The sequence below is a fragment of the Amblyraja radiata genome, chromosome 1, assembly GCF_010909765.2.
Source record: "Amblyraja radiata isolate CabotCenter1 chromosome 1, sAmbRad1.1.pri, whole genome shotgun sequence".
In the NCBI taxonomy this organism is placed as follows: domain Eukaryota; kingdom Metazoa; phylum Chordata; class Chondrichthyes; order Rajiformes; family Rajidae; genus Amblyraja; species Amblyraja radiata.
Window position 1 is genome coordinate 132,709,133 of NC_045956.1, and position 27,752 is coordinate 132,736,884.

Consider the following 27,752-nt stretch of genomic DNA (forward strand, 5'->3'; position numbering starts at 1 on the left):
CTGATTGTGGTGGTGGGGGGGGCTGGGAAAGGGGCTTGGGCAGGACAAAGCAGTTTTTAAATTAGGTGAAGGGAGAGTACAAAATGATGCAACACAAACTTTGAAATGGACTGTTCACAAATGAATAAGACCTTAATTGAAGTGCACTTTAGGAGGCTTACCTGACATAGGTCAAGTTAAATCTGATTGGCAACTGAAAATCCAATTGAATTGTAGCACATTGATGATATCTACCAATAGCATCTTTGATTTTTATGTCAATCTGCAAGAGCATTTTCAAATATGTTAGAAATCCTTTGGTTGTCACACTGAATATTTTGGGTGCGATATTCCATTTCAAATTACCTTTGGCCCATAAAAAGCTCCATCACCGGGGTTCAAAATCCATTTCTCACCAAACTCATTGAGACTGTTTTCTAGTTGCTGTTAGAAAAAAATCATCCAATTATTGGTCAGATTAAAATTGCACTGGAAAACAGAGCACTGTGCATTTCAGCTTCACTCAAGATGACAAACCTTCTCAGCAGTGTTCCACACTTCAACATCACCAAGAAATTTCTCTGGACGAGTAGAAAGCTCAAGTTTAAAAGTAAATCCAAAAATATCATAGACAGCACGAAGAAAATCCAGGCAACCTTTAATTTCTGACTCAATCTGATAAAACAAAAATATTATCAAGCATTACATTTGAAATGATAAAAAAAATACCATCAACAGGCTGGCACGGAAACTATGACAAGGACAAATGAGAGAAGCTATTTAATTGCCAGAAATGTGATACAATAAGAGTACTGCTAACATTGGTCTTATTCCCATTTCATTTAAAATAGCCTATCTGGTCAGGTCGGGGGGGGGGGGAGGGCGGGGGAAGTTCCCCCCGCCACGGGTACCATGCTACCTGCTCCATGGTCGGAGAGTCGGCAACTAAACCGTCTCCCCCACCTGGTTTGCCAGGTGAGATGGGGGCTGTGGACCCCCAGCAGGACCAAAAACAAGATCTGTCAAAGGGCGGATGAGCTCCTAGCGAGCAAACGGCCATCCACACTTCAGTAGATGTTACGATCACTGTCGTACAGAGCATTGTAAGGCACCGTGCCCGTTGATGTTTTCAACGAAGATGACATCTGCAAAAATGCAGAAGTACACTTTCACAGAAAAACTTAACAATTCCAAAATATTGAAGCAGGGACAACTTCTGACAGAAAAGTACTTGCTGTTCTACGATTAGAACCAGCACATCAATAACATTTTTGCAACAAGCAGAACACTACAGGATAGAAAGCCTCACATCTATGTATGTTTATCTTTTCCAGTTCCGAGTTTACTTTCCAATTAAGAGATTCCCTTGAATTTTGACTGGATTGAAGTGATACTAACATGAGTTTGGCATTCAGTAACTAAACCATTCACCTGTCAATACTGTTTTCCTCATCAAAGTACTAAATTTTCTTTGCAACTGTAAACTGAAAAGTATCAATTTACAGTTCTCTGAATTTCACAATTGAGCAAACATTCATTGCACAACCATGCCCTTGATTAAATATGAATTGTTCTTTAGTTCTACTACTCTAATCTACCTACGCAAGTAATTTCTTCCTCTCTCCTAGAACAAATGGTCCATAAAATCCAAGCTTGCTGCCACAAAACCAGTTACTTTCAGTTGATTCCATCTTGGCTGCTGTAACCATATTATATACCTGTTCCATGGTGCAGAAAATGTGGGCATCATCCTGCTGAAACCTGCGCACCCGAGTCAAACCAGTCAACGCTCCTGACAGCTCATTACGGTGAAGTACACCAAAGTCCGCATACCTCATTGGTAGCTCCCTCCAGGACCGAGGCCGATTGCCAAACATGAGGCTGAAACAGGAACAATCAAATAAATGCCTTGCAAATTGAAAAAATTATTACGTTCAACAAAAACTTCTGAAACACTAAATAAAGAAACATTCAAAGAGCAGATAAGGAATACACACTTGAAGTTTTGTTTAACAAAACAGCGAGGATACAGGCCCTTCGGCCCACCGAGTCCACCTCGACATCAATCCCTGCTGACTTTAACATCCCACACTAATCCCTGCTGACTTTAACATCGCGGAGCGGGGCGATTCCTTGCCAAGGATCGCCAGTGTTGGAGCTCCGTCCAGCGGGGCCTGTAGTCAGAAGCCGCGGCCAATTCGAAAACTCGGAAACTTTGGAAAGCCGCAGTGTGTTCCGAACCGTTCCAACGCCGGAGTTTCGATCATCAAGGCAAGAGGGCCTGTGCATCGGGCCGTCCGTAGCGGCGACTGAGGAGGGTTCAAAGTCCCCGACCACAGATGAACAAAGAGGAAGATGACTATTGCCTTCCGTCAGTGAGAAATGTTGATGGATGTTTATGTTAAACTCTGTGTACTTTTTATTTGTATGGCTGTATGGTAACTCAAGTTTCACTGTACCAATTGGTGCATGTGACAATAAATGTGAACTTGAATTTGAACTATCCTACACCCACCAGGGAAAATTTACAATTTTACCAAGCCAATTAGCCTACAAGCCTGTACATCTTTGGAATGTGGAAGGAAACCAGAGATTCCGGAGAAAATGGGGAGAACGTACAAACTACGTACAGACAGCATCCATAATCAGGATCGAACCCAGGTCTTTGGCGCTGTAAGATAGCAACTCTACCATTGCGCCACCATGCTGCCCAGTCCTTATGCTAAAGTCAAATATTTAGCATAGGAAAATAGGAAGGGACTAATTGGCACTCGCACAACAGGCCTGATGTTTGTCGTAAGGGACTTGATAAACTGAGGTTTGGGTAAATGACACAGGGCAATTTCATGAGATTTGGTGACAAATTTGAGATTGAGGAAAGGGAAGGAGTAGGGAACAGGGTGGAGAATACCAGATAACACTCCATACCAAAAAAACAATGAACCCCATGTGACTGAATATTGGGAGAGGATCATTCAATAATATCTTTATTAGTAATCTTGTGCAAATGCATTCTGATGTTTTCTGGTGCAGTTTACCTTGACTATTTTGAATGAGACTGTTGTAAAATCAATCAATTTGTGTGCAGATATTAAATTTGGTTAATCCCACTATTGTTTTTCAAGTGACCTTGTCTTAGGCAAAGAATATCAAAACAGCTTTAGCCGCAATCGATGGCATCCACATCGGTTCCCATCAACTGTCCCCTAATTATACGACTCACCTACACAATAGAAACAATTTACAGTACCCAATTAACCTATCAACCCACACATCTGTGACATGCAGGTTACTCGAGTACACTGAGGAAACCCTCATGGTCACAGGCAGAATGTGCAATCTCTACACAGCACCGAAGGTCATGATTGAAACTGGAATTGTTGGACGTGCAATAATACTGGAATGTATTCTTTAAACAAATATTATTTAAAGGTGGTGCAGTGACATAACCAGTTTTACTGGCTGTGTCATTGCACCAGCTATTAATAATATTTATTTAAATAATACATTCCAGCAATTTCCCCATCACTGATGTACTAGTGGCCAGAGGACCTAGGGTGACGGAGGAACTGAAGGAAATTCACATTAGGCAGGAAATGGCGTTGCGTAGACTGATGGGACTGAAGGCTGATAAATCCCCAAGGCCTGATGTTCTGCATCCCAGTGTACTTAAGGAAGTGGCTCTAGAAATCGTGGACACATTGGTGATCATTTTCCAATGTTCTATGGATTCAGGATCAGTTCCTGTGGATTGAAGGGTAGCTAATGTTATCCCACTTTTTAAGAAAGGCAGGAGAGAGAAAACAGGAATTATAAACCAGTTAGCCTGACATCAGTGGTGGGGAAGATGCTGGGGTCAATTATAAAAGATGAAATAGCAGCAAATTTGGATAGCAGTAACAGGATCGGTCTGAGTCAACATGGATTTACGAAGGGTAAATCAAGCTTGAGTAATCTTCTGGAATTTTTTGAGGCTGTAACTAGGAAAATGGACAAGGGAGAGCCAGTAGATGTAGTGTACCTGGACTTTCAGAAAGCATTTGATGAGGTCCCACTTTGGAGATTAGTGGACAAAATTAGAGCACATGGTATTGGGGGTAGAGTGCTGACATGGATAGAAAAATTGTTGGCAGATAGGAAACAAAGAGTAGGGATTAAATCCTTTTTCAGAATGGCAGGCAGTGACTAGTGGGGTGCCGCAAGGCTTGGTGCTGGGACCGCATCTATTTACAATATACATTAATGATTTAGATGACAGGATTAAAAGTAACATGTAAGAATGCAAAATGACTTGGACAGGTTGGGTGAGTGGGCAGATGCATGGCAGGTGTAGTTTAATGTGGATAAATGTGAGGTTATCCACTTTGGTGACAAATACAGGAAGGCAGATTATTATCTGAATGGAGTCAAGATGGGATAAGGGGAACGAGATCTGGGAGTCCTTGTTCATCAGTCGCTGAAAGTAAGCATGCAGTGAAGAAAGCGAATGGCATGTTGGCCTTCATAACAAGGAGTTGAGTATGGGAGGAAAGCGGTCCTTCTGTGGTTGTACAGGGCCCTAGTGAGACCACACCTGGAGTATTGTGTGCAATTTTGGTCTCCAAATTTGAGGAAGGCCATTCTTGCTATTGTGGGAGTGCAGTATAAGTTCACGAGGTTAATTCAGGGATGGCGGGACTGACATATGTTGAAAGAATGGAGCAGCTGGGCTTGTATACTCTGGAATTTAGAAGGATGAGAGGGTATTTTATTGAAACATAAGATTATTAAGGGTTTGGACACGCTAGAAGCAGGAAACATGTTCCCGAAGTTGGGAGAGTCCAGAACCAGGTGCCACAGTTTAAGAATAAGGGGTAAGCCATTTGAAACTGAGATGAGGAAAAACTTTTTCACACAGAGGGTTATAAATCTGTAGAATTATCTGCCTCAGAAGGCAGTGGAGGCCAATTCTCTGGATGCTTTCAAGAGTTAGATAGAGCTACTAAAGATAGCGGAGTCAGAGGATATGGGAAGAAGGCAGGAACGGGGTACTGATTGTGCATGATCAGCCATGATCACATTGAATGGCGGTGCTGGCTCGAAGGGCCGAATGGCCTACTCCTGCACCTATTGTCTATTATATCCGCGTTCCTCCCACACTCCAAAGATGTACAGGTTTGTAGGTTAATTGGCTTGGTATAATGGTAATTTGTCACTAGTGAATGCAGGATAGTGTTAATGCTGGCTCGAGAGGCTGAATGGCCTACTCCTGCACCTATTGTCTATTGATATCAGGATAAGTAGCGTACAACCTTGTTTTTTAAGTAATTACAATTTTTAATACACTTAAGTATACTTTCCGTTCTCTGTCTGCCAGAGTCTTGGGTCAGGTTTAGTTAATCATTATTCATAAAATCTGTAAAATGCCTTTCCACCCCACTTTTGTTTCTCATTTGCAGACACTTATATTTCACTTTCATTTTGTATCACGTGCACCAAGGTACAGTGAAAGTATTTTGTTGCATGCTATCCAGTCAGCAGAAAGACAATACATGATTACAATCAAGCCACTTACAATGAATAGATACACATTAAGGGAATAACATTTAGTGCAAGGTAAAGTCAACAAAGGCCGTTCAAGGATTAGTCCGAGGGTCAGCAAAGATGTAGATAACAGTTCAGCACTGCTCTCTGGTTGTGGTAGGATGATTCAGGTGCCTGATAACAGCTGGGGAAAAAATATCCCTGAATCTGGAGGTGTGCATTTTCACACTTCTATACCCATTGCCTGATGGGAGTGGGGAGAAGAGGGAGTGGGCAGGGTGCATCTCGTCCTTGATTATGCTTCTGGCCTTGCCGAGGCAGCACAAGGTATAAATAGAGTCGACTTTCCTCATCATTGCTTAGGTTTAGGTTTATTATTGTCACTTGTACCGAGGTACAATGAAAACTTGTTTGCATGCTGCCCAATTAATTCAGAGAATACATGTATGAATACAATCAGGCCAAACTCAAGTACAATAGGCGGTACGAAATGAAAGGTAGTATATGCAGAATATAGTACTCAGCATCGTAGTAACAGTTCCAGAAAAAAAGTCTAATGTCTGCAATGAGGTAAGTCGGAGATTTGGGACTGTGTAACATATGAAGGACTGTTCAGAAGCGTGATAATAGATGGGAAGAATCTGTCCCCTAGTCTGATGGTGCGCGCTTTCAAGATTTGGTATCTCCTGCCTAATGGGACGAAAGGATAATGAATGAGTGGGGTATGAGTTGTTTGATTATGTTGGTAGCTTTCCCAGGGCAATGTGAAGTGCAGATGGGGTCAATGATGGGAAGTCTGGATTGTGTGATGAACTTGGTTACATTCCCAATTTTCTGCAATTTCTGGCAGTCTTGGGTACTACTGCTCCCAAACCGAGTTGTAATGCAACCTGATGGCATGCGTTCGAGTGATCCTTCTATGTATTCATAGGTCTTCCCAATTCTTCTTGGTATGAGAACAATCTTTAGCTTCTCCATACTTTATCCCCACTCCTCCATGTGTCTCTCAAACAGAGGACATTGCTTCCCAAATCCAATCTATAATCTCATGGTGGGATTTGATCTCTAGGTTTCTTTAATTTAATACAACCAAAGTTACCATACTGTAGTGCTGAAGGTGGAGAAATGCTGGAAAAATTCAGCGGGCGAGGCAACATCTATGGAGCAAAGAAATTGGTGACGTTTCGGGTCGAGTCCCTTCTTCAAACTGATGTAGGGGTGGGAGGGTCGGGAAGCAGAAAGGAAGAGGCGGAGACAGTACGCTGTGGGAGAGCTGGGAAGCGGAGGGGAAGGAGGGAGAAAGCAAGGGCTACCTTAAATTAGAGAAGTCAATGTTCATAACGCTGGGGTGTAAACTGCCCAAGCGAAATATGAGGTGCTGCTCCTCCAATTTGTGGTGCAACTCACTCTGGAGGAGGCCCAGGACAGAATGGTCAGATTCGGAATGTGAGGGGGAGTTGAAGTGCCGAGGCACTGGGTGTTCAGGTTGGTTAATGCGAACCGAGCGGAGGTGTTGGGCGAAGCGATCGCCAAGCCTGCGCTTGGTCTCACCGATGTAGAGTAGTTGACACCTAGAGCAGCGGATGCAATAGATGAGGTTGAAGGAGGTGCAGGTGAACCTCTGCCGCACCTGGAAAGACTGCTTGGATGGAGTCAAGGGGGGAGGTAAAGTGACAAGTGTAGCACTTCCTGTGGCTACAAACGAAAGGGACAGGGTGGGAAGGGACAAATTGACCAGGGAGTTACGGAGGGAGCGGTCTCTGCGGAAAACTGAAAGGGGAGATGGGAAGATGTGGCCAATGGTGGGTTCCCGTTGGAGGTGGCAAAAAGGTCGGAGGATTATCTGTTGGATGTGACGTCTGGTGGGGTGGAAGGTGAGAACAAGTGGAACTTGGTCCTTGTTACGAGTGGGGGGGATGGGGAGTGAGAATGGAGCTACGGGATATAGAGGAGACCCTGGTGAGAACCTTGTCTATAGTCGAAGAGGGGAACCCCCGTTCCCTAAAGAATGAGGACATCTCCGATGCCCTAATACTCTAGTGCTCACATAATCACACATCTTAAGCATTCCAGCTTTAGAAATGCACGTTAAAATAGAGGAAGGTTGAAAGTTTTGATATTTAAGGAATTCAATTACATACCAATGACCTGGACAATTCATAGGTTTTAAGGCAAAGATCTCCTTTTCCACTTCAAAGCTGAACATATTCTCACTGTAGTGCTCCCAGTGTCCCGAAGTTTGCCACAGCTTACTATTATAAATGTTGGGAGACACTACTTCTGTAAAGCCCCTTTTCCTGTATTCACTCTAAGGACAAAACAGAGAAATGAATAAAGAACCATTGGATTTAAATTTACCAGATTTAAAAACATGCATTTGTGCCTAACCTCCGGAAGTGGCGGCGCTGTGAAACGGCTGCGGCTCGCCTGCAGTCTCTGTTTTTACTTTTTTGTGTTGTTTTTTTTGTCTTGTTCAGTTAAACTTTTGGTTATTGGGTGGTGTTATGTGTGGGGGGGGGTGAAACAGGGCTTTCTGTCTCTCCCTTCGGGGGGAATGCGACTTTCTTGTCATATTTCCCTTCTCTTCCCCCGTCTGAGCTGAGGCCTAATGGCAGAGCTGGCGGCCTCCAACCTGCGACCGACCTCGAGGATCCGGAGGTAGAGCCAGCCAGGACTTACCAACGCGAGACTGGCCGTCTTTGAGCTGCGGCGGCGTTCGGGCAGCGGCACGACTCGGCGCTCCGGTGAGGATGGACGGCGCGGGGCTGAGACACTCCCGTGAGGGCGGCCCGGCTCCCGGCTGGAAGGCGCTCCCGTGTGGGCGGCCCGGTGCGGGGCTGGAAGGCACTCCCGTGTGGGCGGCCCTGCTCCCGGCTGGAAGGCGCTCCCGTGTGGGCGGCCCGGTGCGGGGCTGGAAGGCGCTCCCGTGTGGGCGGCCCGGTGCGGGGCTGGAAGGCGCTCCCGTGTGGGCGGCCCTGCTCCCGGCTGGAAGGCGCTCCCGTGTGGGCGGCCCGTCTCCCGGCTGGAAGGCGCTCCCGTGTGGGCGGCCCGGCTCCCGGCTGGAAGGCGCTCCCGTGTAGGCGGCCCGGTGCGGGGCTGAGACGCTCCCGTGTGGGCGGCCCGGTGCGGGGCAGAGACGGTGCTCCGGTGGCTGAGGCGGCGGCGACCTGAATCTGGGGCTCGGCCGCGGGCCAGTGGATGACATCGTCGGGAGCTCGCGGGTCACATGTTGATGCCTGTTTTCCGGAGCTCCCGTGGCAACAACTGCGTCCGCTGGACTGGAGGGCGGCAGCTTCGACCACCCCCAGGCCGCGGAGCTTGAACCGCGGGACTGACTTACCATCGCCCGGTGGGGTATCGCCTCAGCGCAGAGGGAGAAGAGGAGGGAAGAGACAGCAACCCTAAGACTTTTACCTCCATCACAGTGAGGAGGTGCTTGGTGAACTCACTGTGGTGGATGTTAATTTGTGTTTATTGTGTGTTCTTTATTATTACATGTATGGCTGCAGGCAACGACATTTCGTTCAGACCGAAAGGTCTGAATGACAAATAAAGGATTCAATTCAATTCAAAACCTCTAGATGCCTCCGCTTACCATGCAAAAGGCCTACAGCAGTGAAAATAATACATTTATTTGACTTAGAGGATGATATCATCCAAGTCGCATTTTACTTCGGAGTCACGTGAAGAACCCCGTACAGTCGCACGTGCGTCATTACGTCAGACGCATTGGTGCAGGCGACCGGTTGGAGCAGCAGGAGCTCCTCCAGCACGGTAAGTTTAAACTTCAGGTAAGTTTGTATTTCTTACCTGTTTTATTCCTTGCAGGAACCTCTTGTTCCAGAGGCTTCCTGCCGGAGGATTCGCGATGCCCGACGAGGGAACCAGCTATGGGCTGTGGGGAAACCCCGGTTCTCGCCGCGGGAGCGGATAGCTGGGAATGTCGGGTTTCGCGAAGTCTGTCGCTGACGGGGTGGTCAGTGACTTCCAGGCGCTCCGGGTGCCGGGAGGGTTTCCCTCTGATAAGCACATAGACGCTGGGGTTCCCGGGGAGGGGACCTCCAGTAGGCCGGGTGCCTGGATGGCTTCCCTCCAATATAAATATAAATGCTGGGGTTCCCGGGGAGGGGACCTCCAGTAGACCGGGTGTCGGGAGGGTTTCCCCCCCGATATAATATAGATGCCGGGTGTCGGGAGGATTTTCCCCGATATACACATAGATACTGGGGTTCCCGGGTAGGGGAATCCAGTAGTAATGCGGCTTTCAGACCGCCGGGGTCCCCAAGAAAGGGGTTAAACGGACCGGAACGGTCAGCCCTGATGCCGGTAGGGTTTTTTCCCTCCGGTAATATATATGGGTGCTGGGATTCCCGGGGGAGGGGAAATCCACCAGCAATGCGGTGCCCAGACCGCAGAGGTCCCCAAGATATGGGGTAAACCGACCAAAGTGGTCAGTCCTGGTGCCGGGAGGGTTCCCTTCCGGTAAAGCGAAAAATGTGGAGGTTGACCAGGATGGAGCCCTATTGAGAGGAGGCTCAAGCTAGATACACCCTAACAGCAGGAGTTGTGTCAGTGCGGGACTATGGGAGAGTCCGCGCCAGCAGCAGGGCTGCTTAAAGGGGATGCTGAGTCTATGGCAGTGTTGGACAGATGGGAGAGCCCATGCCAGCAGCGCCTTGTAACAGGGCTGCTTAATGGGGATGCCGAGTCTATGGCAGTGCCGGCCTATTGCTCTAGGCCACGCCAGCAGCGCCTTGCAATAGGGCTGCTTAAATTATGGCAGCAGCACCTGTAGAAGGGCTGCATAATGTCTCCCTCATGGAGGAGGTGAGCTTACCGGGGCATTTCTGACCCTGAAGGGTGGGCCTGTTGCAGAGGCCGCGCCAGCAGCGCCTTGTAGTAGGGCTGCTTAATGTCTCCCTTATGGAAGAGGAGAACATGTCGGGTCAGTGTAAATCTGATGCCGAGGCTGAGGGTATAGCGTGGAGCATACCTCAAGGGATGAAGGGCACATGTCAGAGGTACGATTCCTGGCAGCAAGGTTGCCATCCCAACACAATGCAGTGAACACCGCTATCAGGGGACGTTAGAGCCACCCGCAGAATCTTCTACTCAGGTAAGACCTATTCCACAGGCAAAACCTGAAGGACGAAGCATAAGCTGTTGGACCAATTAGGCCAACGACGAACAAGGATTCATAGTTTAGGGGACAATGCACCCCACGGCTTCATCGGCAGTAAGCGGTTCACTGAAGCTGGTAGCAGCATGAAAGCTGACCAGAGTTACTTTACAACTAAGTGATCACGAATAAGTTAGTAAGATTTACAATTGGTTGTACAATACACAAATGATTGAGACATTGTCATCTACTCAGGCATTTTAACCAGGTAAACTGGACATTACTAGTAATTACTTGGAATTTGGCCAGAAGAGTGTTGAGCCAGGTCCAGTATTTTAGCCAGGTTTGCCTTCGAGACAGGCTTGGAGATATGGGGAATTGTCTTTCAAGGCAAGGTCAGAATAATAATAATAATAATAATAATAATAATAATAATAATAATAATAAATTTTATTTATGGGCGCCTTTCAAGAGTCTCAAGGACACCTTACAAAAATTTAGCAGGTAGAGGAAAAACGTGTAAGGGGAATGAAATAAATAGTAGAGACATGACTAGTACACAAAGTAAAGACAGAATTCAAAACACAATATGAGGCAATTAATGCACAGATGAAAAGGGAGGGGGACGTGGGGCTAAGGATAGGCAGAGGTGAAGAGATGGGTCTTGAGGCGGGACTGGAAGATGGTAAGGGACACGGAATTGCGGATCAGTTGGGGGAGGGAGTTCCAGAGCCTGGGAGCTGCCCTGGAGAAGGCTCTGTCCCCAAAACTGCGGAGGTTGGACTTGTGGATGGAGAGGAGACCGGCTGATGTGGATCTGAGGGACCGTGAGGGTTGGTAGGGGGAGAGGAGGTCAGTGAGATATGGGGGGGCCAGATGGTGGAGGGCTTTGTAGGTGAGGATCAGGATTTTGTAGGTGATCCGGTGGGAGATGGGAAGCCAGTGAAGTTGTTTGAGGACTGGAGTGATGTGATGCCAGGATTTGGTGTGGGTGATGAGTCGGGCGGCTGCGTTCTGGACCAGTTGGAGTCGGTTGATGTAGGTGGAGCTGATGCCAAGGAGAAGTGAGTTGCAATAGTCGTCGGGAGGAGATGAAGGCATGGATGAGTCTTTCAGCGCGGGAGGTGTGAGAGGGTCTGAGTTTGGCGATGTTGCGGAGATGAAAGAAGGAGGTTTTAATGACATGGCGGATGTGAGGCTCAAGGGAGAGGGTGGAATCAAAGATCACGCCAAGGTTGCGGGCCTGGGGAGATGGGGAGACAGTGGTGCCGTCGATGGTGAGAATGGGGTTATTGGTTTTGCTGAGTGTGGCTTTGGAGCCTATGAGGAGGAATTCTGTCTTATCGCTGTTGAGTTTGAGGAAGTTATGTTGCATCCAGGTTTTTATAGCTGACAAACAGGAGTTGATATGGGAGAGGGGGGGGGGTTGTGGGGGGATTTGGTGCCGAGGTAGATCTGGGTGTCATCGGCGTAACAGTGGAAGTCCAGGTTGAAGTGGCGGAGTATCTGACCAAGGGGGAGGATGTAGATGATGAAGATGAGGGGGCCGAGTACGGAGCCTTGGGGAACGCCTTGAGTGACTGTGGCTGTAGCAGAGGTGTGGTTGTGGAGAGAGATGAAGTGGGATCTGTTGGAAAGGTAGGAACGGAGCCAGCTGAGTGCAGCGCCTTCAATGCCGAGGTCTTTGAGTCTGGTGAGCAGGATGTTATGGTTCACTGTATCGAAGGCTGCGCTCGGGTCGAGGAGGATGAGGATGTTGAGGGAACCAGTGTCAGCAGAGGTGAGGAGGTCGTTGAGGACTTTGAGGAGAGCAGTTTCTGTGTTATGGAGGGGGCGAAAGCCAGATTGGAGGGGTTCAAGTAGGTTATACGCTAGGAGGTGGGAATGAAGTTGCAACGCAACGATACGCTCCAGGGTTTTTGAAAGAAAGGGGAGGTTTGAGATTGGGCGGTAGTTAATGAGAGAGGAGGGATCAAGACCAGGTTTCTTTAAGATTGGTGTGACAGCAGCAGTTTTGAAAGCGGAGGGGACAATTCCTTGGGACAATGAGGAGTTGAAGAGATTAGTGAGGTAGGGGCAAAGAACGGGGAGGCAGGACTTCAGCAGGGGAGTGGGGAGAGGGTCGAGGGAGCAGGTAGTGGGTTTGGAAGAGCTGATGAGTTTGGAGATTTCAGTAGGGGTGACCAAGTCAAACTGGGAGAAGAAGCAGTGTGGAGGAGGGGTAAGGAGGTCAGTGGAGATGTAGAAAGGAGGGGCCTTGGTAGGTGGTGGAGTAGATGCTGGGGAGTCGGGTACAGGGGATAAAGATTGATAGATGGTGCTGATTTTATCAGCGAAAAAGTGGAGGAATGAGTTGCAGAGATCCGGAGTAGAGGTAGGGAGAGTGTTGGCTCGAGGCTTGAGGAGGTTGCCCACTGTGGAGAAGAGGGTTCTGTGGTTTAGGCAGGGATCGGTGAATATGGAGGAGAGGTAGGCAGATTTTGCAGCAATGAGGGCATCTTTGTAGTCAGTGAGGTGGAGTTTGTAAGCTTCAAGGTGGACTGTGAGAGATGATTTCTTTGTGAGTCGTTCAAGTCGGCGACCAGTCTGTTTCAGTTTACGAAGTGCAGGTGTGTACCAGGGTGAAGATGTGTTGAAAGTTACGGTTCTTGTTTTGAGGGGAGCCATAGTGTTAAGGGAGGTAGACAAGGTGGAGTTGAGATGGTTTGCGAGATCATCAGGTGAGATATGGGTTGAGTCCAGGGGGAGAGTGGTGGAGAGCAGGTCAGAGAGATGGTGGGGATCAATGGATTTTAGATTACGGAAGGTGATTTCTCAGAGGAAGCGGGGGTGAGGTGTCGGAGAAGGGATGGTGAACCGTATAAGCTTATGATCAGAGAGGGGGAAGAGGCATGGATGGAGGTCGAGTACCGGTTGATTTGTGGAGCAGATCAGGTCAAGGATGTGACCTTTGTCATGGGTGGGAAAGGTGACATGCTGAGTGAGAGAGAAGTTGTCAAGTCAATTATGGCAAGAGTTGTCTTGGGACATGTGAGAATTATCGGAACCGGGCCTGAGTTGCCGTTCAGGGCAGACACGAAATGATGGCAGGTGTGGCCTGTTCATTATGGAAGAAGGGTGATCAAACTGATTTCATAGGGTATTCCATGTACAATGATCATCAGAGATATTTGAAGGCATTGCTATGATGAGGCAATTTAACAGTATGATGACAATAAATCATTCAAAGGACTACTCAAAAGAGTTCAAAAACACTTGTGATGTATTGTCTGGGTTATATTTTGACGCAGTATTTGGCTAAAATCCACTGTTTCAGTCTCAAGCTACTTGAGAAATTGTTCTCCCTATCCAGTTAAATTAAGTTGTTATCAAATGGATACTTGGCCTGTGACTCCGTCCTGGGCAACAGATTGGAGTCAATAGAAACCTGGAACAGCCTTGTTGTTATAAAGCAGTTTCTATTCATTAGACTAACTGGCAATGTAATAGATGTGATGCAGCTGTGCAAGTGGGAGAACTGACAGCATGCTTAATGGCAAACAATAAAGGGCCATGAAGGTCATTGATAGCACACCTTTGCTATTACCAGCTGAAGCTACTAAAGGCACTATGACGGACAAACAGTATTCAGCATTGCTCCAGTAGTTGATCAATAAATATGTCATTATATTGCAAAATGATGCTATGGCCTAAGGTGGGAAAATGCAAATGTCTAGTTGGAGGTGCAGGAGATTTGCATGAGTTATTAACTCTTCAGTTATTGGTATCAACTATCTATATATAGATCCCACGTGCATTTTATGGGTTAAAGAGTGATTGAGCGAATATGCAGCTGCATGCTCAACTTGTACTCTGTACTCAGTCACTTGATTCTGCGGCTGGCACGGATACTTTAATAACTGGCACTGGCCACTTTAATAACTGGCACTGGCCACTCAAATCAGCTGCCCCGGACATTTTTATGATTGGTTTATTGTATTTTAACGTTGTGTTTTACCTGCTTTTAACTATTTATACTGTTCCATCAGGGACTGGATTGTTTTTAGTGTTATTATGTGTGAAATGTTTTAAATTTCATGTGCGATGCTCTGCTATTCCCTGGGAAACGTCTTTTCATTTTGCACTGTACAACTGTTGCTTGCAAGATGACAATAAAGGTTGATTGATTGAACTTCATGTTGATACACTATGTGGCATATGATAAGCACGAGGGTGCAATCAAATAAAAGATCCTGTAATAGGTACATAATCTAATTTGCCACTGGAGTATCATTATGTACAGATCAATGACAACACAGAATGGGTGTTGGACCACACAGTATTTATGAAATTCTGATTCAATGCAACACCGAATATAGGTATGTTGTTTTCATGCTAATTCAAAGGTTGCAAAAATGTGTGGCATAACAGTGGCGAATGATACATTCTCGCTACAAGCAGGAGGAATGGTCTTTTATGTCTTCCTCCATTTTGCTTTACGAGTCGGGTCTTGAAATAAAGTCATCAAGAGCCCGCTTTAGGTTCCAGCTGTGGAATTGGCCTATGCAGTTTGATTCCCGATTTGTCGCGAATAATAATAATGCAACCTTATATGGTTATTTTAAACGTAACTTGCTGGTTCAGCCTGTGGCTCGGGAAATCAGCCATTGCATGATAAAATCAATTTATGTTCTACAGATTCTCAATAGACTGCTTACGGCTTGGGTTGTCACACCTATTTCTTGTATGTATTTACAGTGCTGGAATAGTACCAAAAAGCAGGCTTTTCTTCTTCAGGAGATGCGAAGCATTTGTTTAATGCTCATGTTACATTTAAAATGGTACAGATTCTGAGCTATTGCAGTTCATTTAAATGGTCTCTGACAATATTGAGTTATTGGGTCATTAACTGCGCCAAGGTGCTTTCCATCAGACTTACTGAAGATAACGAGGTCCACTTTGTTGGGTTCACCTCGGATATCGAGTTAGTAAAGGATATCTTTTACACAAGTTTTCCCAGGACAAGTACAATGCAGTATGGGAGGTTGACATTGTGTTAACACTATTTCACCAGGGGGTTCCAGCTACATTCTTAGCTTTGACCGGACCTCATTAGGTAGTTATCCTCCTGGCGCTGGTTAGCGCAACAGGTCACTCCCTACATTATTGTGACAGGAGAGGATGATTACATCTGCAAATATATGCAGAGTATTTTATGCTATAATTTATTTAAACAGAGCAGTAGGGGTGTCAGGTCTCAAAATAGTTCAAGGCATACCCAGAGACCTTTCGTTATGTGAGGACACACATATACAACAATATGTCAAGGTCACCAAGAGCCTTCGAGACTCTGAGCTAACTATGATTGTTAGTTACAAAAAACGTTATAAGAACGTATCTGCTCAGATCTTGCCAGGTGTTAAAACGGAGTTGAGTTATGCAGGAGTAGATACTGATCCGGATCTCACTCCACCAGGGCTGCTATAACAGCAGCAGCACGGGTTAATTACATTCCGCTGGACCACATCCTAACGGCTATAGCGTGGTCAAACGAACAAATTTTCAAACATTTTATAATAACCCGTTGCCAGACCAGGGGTATTACTCAACTTTATTTTATGTTCTGTTATAGGTTCCATCCGGATGAGAGATGTGACTATTGTTATTACTTATTTAACAGCATCAGCATGTTTAAATTTATGTCATGACTGTATACATTATGAATGTTTTCCCTCATTTGTCAATGGGGCAGTTGTGGCTGTGTAGACTTGTTTCTCACGGCATGAAATCACGGAGCTTTGAAATCTTCACGTAGTCACTCACGTGACTCCGAAGTAAAATAGTAAGATTAAACGAGAACTTACCAGTTTGAAGTTTGATCGTTATTTTATGAGGAGTTACGATGAGGGACTGCGTGCCCTACGCTCGCAGCCCTCATTAAGGTCATCTGGTAGTTCTAGTCTTCTTTCATCTTACTATTATACTTCAGTCACTATTATCTGTGATTTCACACCACTGCTTTGAAGATTGACGCACGTGCGGCTGAACAGGGTTCTTCACGTAGGCCCTCATCGCAGCTCCTCATAAAATAACAATCGAACTTCAAACTGGTAAGTTCTCGTTTAATCTTACTATTCCACTTCGAATACCAACAGTACCAAGAGTAAAATAGCAAAGAACTAAAATCGCAAAGCTCAGTATGGAAATGGGAAGAGGAGTTAAAGTGTTTGGTAACTGGGAGATCACGTAGGCCCAAGCAGACTGAGCGAAGGCATTCCGCAAAATGTTCACCCAGTCCACGTTTGGTTTTGCAAATGTATAAGAAACCACACCTGGAACAACAGATACAGTAGATGAGGTTGGAGGAGGTGCGAGTGAACCTCTGCCCAACCTGAAAGGACTGTTGGGGTCCCTGGACAGAATTGAGGGAGGAGGTATAAGGACAGTAGCATCTCCTGCGGTTGCTGGGGAAGGTACCTGGGGAATGGGTAGTTTGGATGAGAAGGGGCGAGTTAACCAGGGAGTTGTAGAAGGAACGGACTCTGCGGAAGGCGAAAAGGGGTGTAGATGGGAAGAAGTGACTAGTGGTGGGAGAAAATGTTGGGGGATTATGTGTTTAATGCGCCGGCCGATGAGGTGAAAGGCAAGGACTAGGCGGAGTCTGTACCTGTTGCATCTGGGGGGAAGGGGGAACAAGAGCAGAGCACCTAGGAGACAAGTGTGAGGGCCTCATCTACGATTGAAGAAGGGAAGTATGACATCTCGGATGTCCTGGTATGGAACAGCTCATCTTGGGCGCAGATGCGGCACAGACGGAGAAATTGAGTGGGGGTAGTCTTTGTAGGAGGCATTGTGGGATGAGGTGTAGTCTATATAGTTGTGGGAGTCAAAGAAACAATCACAGTTATGGAAAATAATAATATAGGTTTATCAAATAATCTAGCTAAATAAAATAGAGTGACATTAACACTGTTGGTGGTGTATTATAAATCTCAATACAATCAGAGACAGCTGGATGAGGAAATCTGTAGGGAAAATTCTGACGAGTGTCAAAGTAAGAGTAGCGAATTTAAACTGCCATTATATTAACTCGAATACTATCAGAATACCTGGTAGGGAGGGCAGAGAATTCCGTTCACTATGTGGCACAACCGGAGAGATTGAAATTCTGGATATTTAAAGAATGAAATTAGCCAAGTGGAAAGTTTCAGTGGGAGAGTATTAAAAATATAGAAACATAGAAAATAGATGCAGGAGCAGGCCATTCCTGCTTTTTCCCCCATATCCCTTGATCTAGCCCTAATATCTAGCCCTAAGAGCTAAATCTAACTCAAATTGGATTCACAACTCTCTGGGTGAAAAACCTTTTCCTCATATTTTTGTGCGTGATCATAACTAAATGACATTTAGCAGTTATGGAAAAAGGGCATTTGATAAGATCTATGTGTATTTAAAAGGCTTTTGACATGGTCTTACATGGCAAATGTGTCAAAAAGGTAAAGTCCATCAGAAGCAGGGGAGACTGACAAATCTATCTATCTTCTATACTATTACTGAAACTCTCATCTAGACCTCAGTCTGCGTTGAATTTAAATTTGCGCAAAAACGACCCCCCATAGCGCTACGAGCAGAGTGCAAGCTGCGTCTGCTGCGACCACCCTCTCTCCCCACACCCCCCTTCCCCACGCTTTCCCTTTTCCTACATTTCCTCATGATGCTTCCTTTGCCTAGTATATGATAGAAAATGCATGTTCTCATCCCAATAACCTCCGTGAAAACTAATTTGCAAATCTTTCACAATTAAATCTGTAACAAAAGCTTGAATAACACCTACCCTAATGAACTCAATCAGTGCGTTGTAGATGTAAGCTCCCTTTGGAAGGAAGAAACAGCATCCTGGGCTCAGTTCGTGGAAGAAAAATAATTCCTGCTCCTGAAAAAATAAAAACTCGTCTTATTAAATAAAAACATATTTAGTCTCAGAGAGCAGCTAAAAATAATCTTAAATTGGCATTTATGCAGTGATATTCAAACATGAAGTGAATGAAATTTTAGCACAACTTCCAATGTTAAGGATTCTCACACCTACGTCCATACATTTAACCGGGAATAATGTTCTAAAGGACAGGTTCTTCTGCATTCCAATAGCAACTGCAGTCTTATGAAAACCAATACCAGAATGGGTGTTATTGCCAATAGCTGAACAAAATAACTGTATGCAAGAAAGACTGGATAGCAATAGTTATACTAAATAAAGAGCCAAATATGCTTTGCAGACATTTCTCTACTAAAAGTTATAGATTTTGCATAATTTACCAAAAGGAAAAATAGTAAAACAGAAGAGAGTTTCAGAAGGGATCCAGGATTTGTTATCAAGTATAATATATTATATGCATATAATTCCCAAGATTATTGTTTGAATTACAAGACTAACCCTCCCCAATTTCCTATGGTCTCTGTTTTTGGCTTCTTCCTGGAATTTTTCCCATTCTTTCAACATTTTGGAATCCGGAAAAGAAATCCCATAAATTCTCTGCAATGTCTCCATATCAGCCTTTCCTTCCCAGTAAGTGGAAGAATTCTGTAAAAAAAGTAAATATGATCTCAAAGATAAAAAAAACAATGTAGATTAATAACATTTCTCCAACTCAGCACAGCACAAAATGAAAACACCAAAGCATAAATACTTTGTCCATATTATTGGGTTTTTTTTATAAAGAGAAACAAGATGATTTATTTTATAAATTAGATTTGAAGTACTTACTTTATGCACTTTCATGGCCTTTATTTTACCAGTATGCTTGACATGAGGTCCTCTACACAAGTCAATTAATGGTCCACATCTGACATTAAGGAAAGAAAACAAGTGCTGCTAATATTAGAATACGTTCTCCTCCATTAAGGCAGTGTACAAGGATCCACAATTAATATTTACCCAATGTACAATCTTCATGCTGTTAAACTAAAATGTATGATCAAGTAATTTCTGCATCAAGCACCCACAAATCAGGCACATGTCAGTAAAAGTAAACATCTTTCTCTGACCCAGCAAGTGTTCCTCGGCCTCAAATTTAAAAGCATCCGATGTCAAGTCAGCATGATAGTTTTCCATTTCTAGCATCATGCATCTTGGCAAAGGACAATGGACATTCTACGGCCAAGTCACGTTTTTTTGTTATGATCACGACCATCAAACAAGGTCAAAGTCAAACTATATTTCTTTCACCCAAACACTCATGCCTTTTGAGAAATTATGAAGTTATTTGACAATATCATGTCCAGCAGATTGTGCCTATATTTACAGTTAAGAATGAGAGAATATTTTGTCAACATAGGCCATATTATTTATAATACAGTTGACAGGGCAGATGGGAATCATTCCGCTCCACAGGGTAGCATCCAGAACCAGGGTTTAGAGTCTCAGAATAAATAGGATAAAAAGAAAACCTTGACCCAGTGTGCAGCAAATGTTCCGAATTCCCCACCTAGTGGAACTGAGACTTAGTCATCAGGTATATGCAAAACTAATCAGTTCAGGGAAATCAGGGAATGTGGGATTAGAGTAGGAAACTGTTACTAAGGTAAACGCTAAGCTACGATTTAGAGACCACACATGGGGTCTAATAACTTGTTCAAAAGGGAACTGCAGATGCTGGAATATCGAAGGTACACAAAATTGCTGGAGGAACTCAGCGGGTGCAGCAGCATCTATGGAGCGAAGGAAATAGGCGACGTTTCGGGCCGAAACCCTTCTTCAGACTCATAACTTCCTGTTTCTATGTTCCACTTAATACCAGTGCTTAATCCTTCATTGTACAACTTTTACTAAAAAAAAAAATTGCATTCCTCATATCATAGATTAAAGATGCAAGGAACACTTCATACTTCTCAAAGGAAACTTCAAAATCACAGCTCCTCACCTGTACACTGTTGTGGTTGGTGTATTCACCTTCTCATTCAGAATCCTGCACTTGAATTTGTTATACTAAAGAGAAAAGAAAATAGTGTTTGAGAAAATTTACTTAGAAGCACGACATACTCTCAAATTTGTTTAAAAAAAAAAACAAGATCAGTTACACAATGTCAAAAATCAGTACATCTCTATTAAGTTCATTTTTTTTCTTAATACAGGTGCACAACCTTTTATCCGAAGATCCAAATAACGAAAACCTCCGAATAGCGGCCATTTTTTCGGTCCTTGAAGAAAGGTCCTTGAAAACATTCACCGAGGGCGGCCCGCAGAGGTGACAGCGGAACCTCCCGTCGGTCCTCGAAGAAAGGGGAACTAAATCCCCATTCATAAAAGAGAAGATGAGGGTATATTGCGCGGGAGGGTTAATAATTGACAATATGCTGCTGCCTGCCCGCTGAATTAAAAAGTTCCCACGGTAGACTCACGATATACAGTGTTTCGTGAGTCTTGCATGGGAACTTTTTAACTCAGCGGGCAGGCAGCAGTAGATTGTCGCTCGCTTCAGTATCACCCCACCTACACCCCTCTGCTTCCCGGCCATGTGTGTGACCCCTTCCCTCCCCTCTCCAGCTCCCCGCCCATTGCACCGGCGCGGGGGCTTTGCACTGTCTTCACGTCGGCGATTGCAGCAGGACCGTGTCAGGACCAATTGGACACCGACCACCAGGCCCACCGCAAGCACGGAGATCCCAGAGACCCACAGCCAACAGCAGCCCAGCCCAGCCCCACTCCAACTACAGAGGAACCTGGGTTGCGGATTACGGGGCGCAGATCGGGGCGTCGTAGGGGCCCATCGGGGAGCGGCCACTCAAAGCCACGCCGGGAGATGTAGGGCCCTGCCCCGGTCTTGATGTTGGAGCCCCCGGCGGGCGCTAGCAAGTCCGCGGCAATTTACAGCCGCGCCGGGCGTTGTAAGGCCCCCCTCCAGGTCACTCTCAACCTCTATGATGTTTGCTCTCAACCCCGTAATTCGGGCGGGAGAAGTCGCCGCTGCCGGTGCCCCGCAAAGCAGTCTCCCACCGTGGACCCGCGAGCTCCCGGTGTCACCATCCACCAGAGTCGGGTCGCAGCAGCTCGCCCCCGCAACTCTCCACGCTCCGAAGCTGGCTAGCTCCACGGAGGTAGGTCCGTAGGTCCACAGCTCCCACCGCCGCCCACCGACCCCCAGGCCCACTGCAAGCACGGAGATCCCAGAGACCCACAGCCAGCAGCAACTCCAGCCCAGCCCCGCTCCAACTCCAGAGGAACACGTAGGGGCAGAAGCTGATGGTGTGCAAGGTACGTCTTGTTCTTGGGGTGGCGGATGAGGGGGCGCAGCTCGGGCTGTGGGCGAACTGCCACTTGTCGCTGTAGCGGCCAAAGATCATAGAGGAGCTCCTCTATGATCTTTGGTAGCGGCCCATCGGGGAGCGGATTCCTCTGGAGTTGGAGGGGGAGGGGGGTATTGTGCTGTTTGATCGCCCCCTGCTATCCCAGGGACAGGGAGACACAGCGGCTTTTTAGACTGGTGGGCAATCACTTCCAAAGTTCTGCCCACACAGTCAGTACACCTCTCCTACACTGTATTTCATACAAACATTTTTTCTGCAAGAAAAAACGACATTGAAGACTCAAACTCGCGATCGAGTAACTGCCAGGATCAAGTCGCAAACTCGCGACCTTGCGGATATGAGCCGAGCACTCTACCACTGAGCCAGCCATTAAAATCTACGCTAAAAAATTTCCATTCCGAAGACCGACAAATTCTGAATTACGAAAAGTGTCTGGTCCCAAGGCTTTCGGATAAAAGGTTGTGCACCTGTAGTGTCAAACAATCTATGAAATTGAATTTCTATATCAAATCATTTTTGCAAGACTGACACCAATTCACATAGACAAATAAGTGAAAGTATCAGAACTCAGGATCTTTTAAAATTTTCCCACAAGGCAGGTAACAATTAAAAAGCCACGTAACAAATTCAAAAGTACAACATCATTTTAGGTTACATGTTATATGTCAAGAAAATGGCACCTTATGTTTAGTAAAGGAATTTTCCCCAAACGTAAAATTATTTTTCTTCCAACTATTGTCCCCACAACTCACACTATCCAGGACAACTAGTGTTGTAAAATGCGGATCGTTTAGCATCAAGCACATTGTGTTACACTCGAATTTGTACTATTATAAATGGATGAATGTTCTTTGCTGTGCATTTAGTTTAATCTATAAAGAACTAAAAAAGTATACCAGACAGATGTGATTATATGACATATATTCATAGCAAAAGGATTTGAGTATAGGAGCAGGGAGGTTCTACTGCAGTTGTACAGGGTCTTGGTGAGACCACACCTGGAGTATTGCGTACAGTTTTGGTCTCCTAATCTGAGGAAAGACATTCTTGCCATAGAGGGAGTACAGAGAAGGTTCACCAGACTGATTCCTGGGATGTCAGGACTTTCATATGAAGAAAGACTGGATAGACTCGGTTTGTACTCGCTAGAATTTGGAAGATTGAGGGGGGATCTTATAGAAACGTACAAAATTCTTAAGGGGTTGGACAGGCTAGATGCAGGAAGATTGTTCCCGATGTTGGGGAAGTCCAGAACAAGGGGTCACAGTTTAAGGATAAGGGGGAAATCTTTTAGGACCGAGATGAGGAAAACATTTTTCACACAGAGAGTGGTGAATCTCTGGAATTCTCAGCCACAGAAGGTAGTTGAGGCCAGTTCATTGGCTATATTTAAGAGGGAGCTAGATGTGGCCCTTGTGGCTAAAGGGATCAGGGGGTATGGAGAGAAGGCAGGTACGGGATACTGAGTTGGATGATCAGCCATGATCATATTGAATGGCGGTGCAGGCTCGAAGGGCCGAATGGCCTACTCCTGCACCTATTTTCTATGTTTCTATGTTTCTATACAAACTCCGTATTAAATGTCTTATATTGTGCCTTAGTGACACTAAAAGCTTTATTTTTATTAATTAAACAAATATGTAAAATCTTTCTTATTATGGCAGACTATAAGTATCCAAATTTTATTATCTGTTGTGGAAATTTGTTAGATCCTTTGGATTCATCTGCAGGATGAAATTTCTTTCAATGAAGCTGAAGTCCCACCTGCTGCTGTAATGTAATCATTAATCTCCAATGGCCTATTGGCAAACTAGAACATACATTTTTTTAAATGCCACAATTTACAGTGATGGTTTTCTGCGAAGATAATGTTCAGTGTTGAGGTCAAAGTGAAGAAAATATTTTCAAAGAAAATGTTGCTAGTTGTTCAGAATACCTTTATTTCATGCAGGAAGATTTAGAGGCTGGAATAATAATAGTACACTTTTGTACCTACTTAGAAGCAGCATGAAGACTCTGACCAGTTCAGGCCTGTGACACTTCTTTATTAAATAAAAACTTTTAAAAAAAAATTTAGAGGAAAGGGGGGATCCTAAAAGTATTCTTAAAGGTTTGCCTGATCTGAATCTTTTGTTTCAACCACATGTACAAATACAACAGGCTGTTCAAAGCAATGAGCATGTGCCTAGAAACAAACTGCTTGTCTAATCTCCAGCATGATACAAAAAAAATAATCAGGATGCATACCTTGAACATCTCAAGAAGAGTCTCTTTCTTCACTTCAAGTCTCTCAAATGGCTGTTTGTCCTTCATTATACGTTTACATAGGCTTTCCAATGCTGGGAAATCATTGCTGGAAACACCTCTGTTGTAACAGAAGGTTTGTATTAAAATATACAAAAAGTAATTTACCAATATATAGATCATTGGAACTAACAAAAAAGATAATTAACAGAACCGTACCCTTCTTCCAAGAACATGTCGTAATAAAATCCATTTTCAATGGGTGGTCCATAGCAGAGACATCCTCCAAAGATTCGTTCCATGGCCTCACCCAATATATGAGCACTGGAATGCCAATATACCTGGTACAGAAAACAACATTGTTGATATATGCAAAAATAATATGATGATACAAATACTTATTTATTGACAATTTTTGAATTAGTATCTGCATTGCACATTAAGCTCTTCAATTTGACTAGAACCTTACTCAGTGCTGCCTGGGTATTCCTGATCCCTCATTCAGAACAGCTTTGTACCTGCCTCCACTATTGAAGAGATGACCAACTGCTCAGGCTGTGAGATTCCACCCATCCCAATGCTGCACACTGCTGTGCCAAGTAACTGGCATGAATCTCACCAGCGATGACTCACCCTGCAGATGGGTGTGGAGAGGCTGCCTGCAACAACTGGTGCTGGGCAGACTTGACTGCTCAACTCTGAAATGTGGGACTCGGGTATGTGAACTGGCTTGCATGGTGAGAGCAAGCCATTGCTGTGGGTTGGCAGCACCTCCTCCATGTATCAACAGATCACCAGGATTTAATGGTGTCTCATTATCTCCTGCCTGCAGATTTCTGTTTGGCAACTTGTTCAATGATGGACTCGGGCCTTTGGTCCTGCTATCATATCCTTATATCATATCATATCATATCCCTGGTCTGGGGAGAGCTGCGCAGCCAAACAAACAGAAGGGAGATGTCATATTCAACAGAAGACCATTTGAGATACCCAAGGACATGGGCAGTCCACTAATGCATGGAGCAGATGCTGCAATAATCCAAACTTACAATGCCAGCAGAAGTGCAAACTCAGGCCCCAAACGTCAGTGCAAGCAGACTGACCATTCACTTGCCAGACTGAGCTGCTTGTGTCTGGCACCTGGCCCAGCAATATGGTCAGCAAGATACATCACAACACAATTTAGCACTAACTCCACTTCCAATCTTGTTTGAAGAACAAGAATGCATCCTCAGCACTGAGTGGGGTACCAGTGTAATCACTTGTCCTGCCAATAGGCTTCTGATCTGCTGTAGAGGCCATCTTATTAATTCGCTAATTTAGAGCAAGTACTTGTGTAAAAATCCCACGTAGAGAACGGGGTCAAAGCAGAAATGCAACAAATAGTAAACATTAAAGGACACAGAGTGCTGGAGTAACTCAGTGGGTCAGGCAGTATCTCTGGAGAACAGAGATAGGTGACGTTTTGGGTCAGGACCTTCTTCAGCTTGTTTGCTCACTGATGACTGCCAAATTCAGGCCTGTTATTTGTTGAATTGCAACAAAAGGCACGATTTTATGGACACTTCAATTTAGGGGCCAACTCAGATCATATGAAATAATAGTTTCCATTGAAGTACGATACAAATTAAAACAATGCACAAAATAACTTGGGTCGGATAGGCTGGGGATTTGGGTGGAGTTGAACTGTGCCTTATGATGGCGTGTTAAATTCAGGCCAAGAATATGCGTGTTAAACTAGACAGTAATTATTTGTCAAACTAACTCGTTTGCCAAGAGGAATGCAGACAATTAAAACTGACCATTGACACTTCCCAATAGTTGTAAACAAGGATTACTTACTGCTTGAGCCTCTTCATCATCAAATGTGAGCAATTTTAGACTGCAGTCTCCTTCTAAAGGTCGATCCAAGTCCCATACCATTCCATTTATTTTGGCAACAACAACTTTATCGGCCAAACCCTGACTGCAGTAAAATATTAAATAAATGGAATTTTACAAATTATTTTATTTTAAGTTAAATGAGAATATTTATTTAGTGCCTTCCACTTTGAAAGTCTTCACACAATCAAGTTTTTGAAATGCACTAATTATTTAGATCAACATTCACACAAATACAAAATGTGGCAATTCAATTTAATTGCTCTGAACAAGGAACAGGACAGTGCAAAAAAGGTGGGATCACATTGATAAGCGCCAGATGAAGGAATACATGTCAGCACGACAGGATAGATGGTAAACTGAAACAGGGCCCCTAACAAATCTTGTTTAGGAACAACTGCAGATGTTGGTTTAAACCAAAGATAGACACAAAATGGTGGAGTAACTCAGCGGAACAGGCAGCATCTCGAAAGAGAAGGAATGGGCGATGTTTCGGGTCGAGGCCCTTCTTCAGACTAGTCAGGGGAAAGGGAAACAAGAGAGTCGAGGGAGGAGATATAGGGACACGTCTTGGTAAAGGGAGGAGGTATAAGAACAGGATAACTCATCCCTTCCCACCCAAACCACTGCCTCCCCAGGTACCTTCCCCTGCAAGATATGCAACATCTGTCCCTATACCTCCTCCCTCGACTCTGACCAGGGACAGACAGTCCTCACGTTAGGCAGAGGTTCACTTAAACCTCCTCCTCATCTACTGTATCCGTTGTTCAAGATATGGACTCTTACACATTGGAGAGACCAAATGTAGACTGGGCGATCGTTTCGCTGAACACCTTCGCTCATTCCATCTGGACATACCCGATCGCCCGGTTGCCAAACACTTTAATTTCCCTCCCCACACTGACCTTTCTGTCCTAAGCCGCCTCCATTGTCAGGGTGAGGCTAATCGCAAATTGGAGGGACAGAATCTCACATTTTGCTTCGGCAGCTTACAACCCAGTGGTATGAATATTGATTTCTCTCACTTCGTAACCCCTGCACGCCCTCTCTCCATTCCTCTCCCATCCAAGTCGCACCAGGTTCCCGTTCTCACCTAGCAAACAGCTAACAATGGCCTGTTTCCTTTATCATTGTTACTTCTTTCATTTATTTGTTCTATATCTCACTACATCACTCTCTATATCTTTCTTTTCCCTTTCTTATTCCCCAAGTAACCTTGGCCTTAGCCTTTCAGAGGTATTTTCATTGCTCCATTTATTCTCTCTCCAACTTCAAAACAATTTAATATTTACTCCTTCCCTTTTCTGATGATATTGACATTATTTCCCCTGAATTACTTTCCAAATATTTCCAGCATTTTTCATTTTCATTTCAGATTTGCTGTATCTTGAGTTATTGTTTGACGTTTACAATGCTTGTATCTTTAGATGGCTTTGAAGAATTATAGCACAATCTTCAACAGCTGGGCAAGGGTACTGACGAATGGCAAATGGGAAGTCAAGCCAAGGCAAACCCTTCACAGTGAGTGGAAGAGCGCCCTGGAGAGGAAAAGACTACAAAAAGTAGTAAACACTGCCCAGTCCATCATCGGCTCTGACCTTCCTTCCATCGAGGGGATTTATCGCAGTCGCTGCCTCAAAAAGGCTGGCAGTATCATCAAAGACACACACCATCCTGGCCACACACTCATCTCCCTGCTACAGACTGCAACAACCAGGTTCAG

At 44.9% G+C, this 27,752-nt stretch overlaps 1 protein-coding gene across 1 annotated transcript in view; it reads right to left on the reverse strand.

The window, feature by feature from the left end:
* The window catches only part of tars1 (threonyl-tRNA synthetase 1), a 49,864-nt gene that overhangs the window by 10,338 nt on the left and 11,774 nt on the right, over window positions 1–27,752 (reverse strand). The window contains exons 4-15 of the mRNA XM_033031012.1: window positions 25,991–26,114; window positions 24,368–24,489; window positions 24,152–24,269; window positions 20,521–20,585; window positions 19,365–19,443; window positions 19,035–19,181; window positions 18,435–18,533; window positions 7,644–7,810; window positions 1,698–1,860; window positions 517–654; window positions 346–423; window positions 162–262 (exon numbers count right to left, since the gene is read on the reverse strand). Of these exons, the coding sequence (XP_032886903.1) occupies window positions 162–262; window positions 346–423; window positions 517–654; window positions 1,698–1,860; window positions 7,644–7,810; window positions 18,435–18,533; window positions 19,035–19,181; window positions 19,365–19,443; window positions 20,521–20,585; window positions 24,152–24,269; window positions 24,368–24,489; window positions 25,991–26,114 (1,401 nt within the window). The remainder of the gene's footprint in view (window positions 1–161; window positions 263–345; window positions 424–516; window positions 655–1,697; window positions 1,861–7,643; window positions 7,811–18,434; window positions 18,534–19,034; window positions 19,182–19,364; window positions 19,444–20,520; window positions 20,586–24,151; window positions 24,270–24,367; window positions 24,490–25,990; window positions 26,115–27,752) is intronic.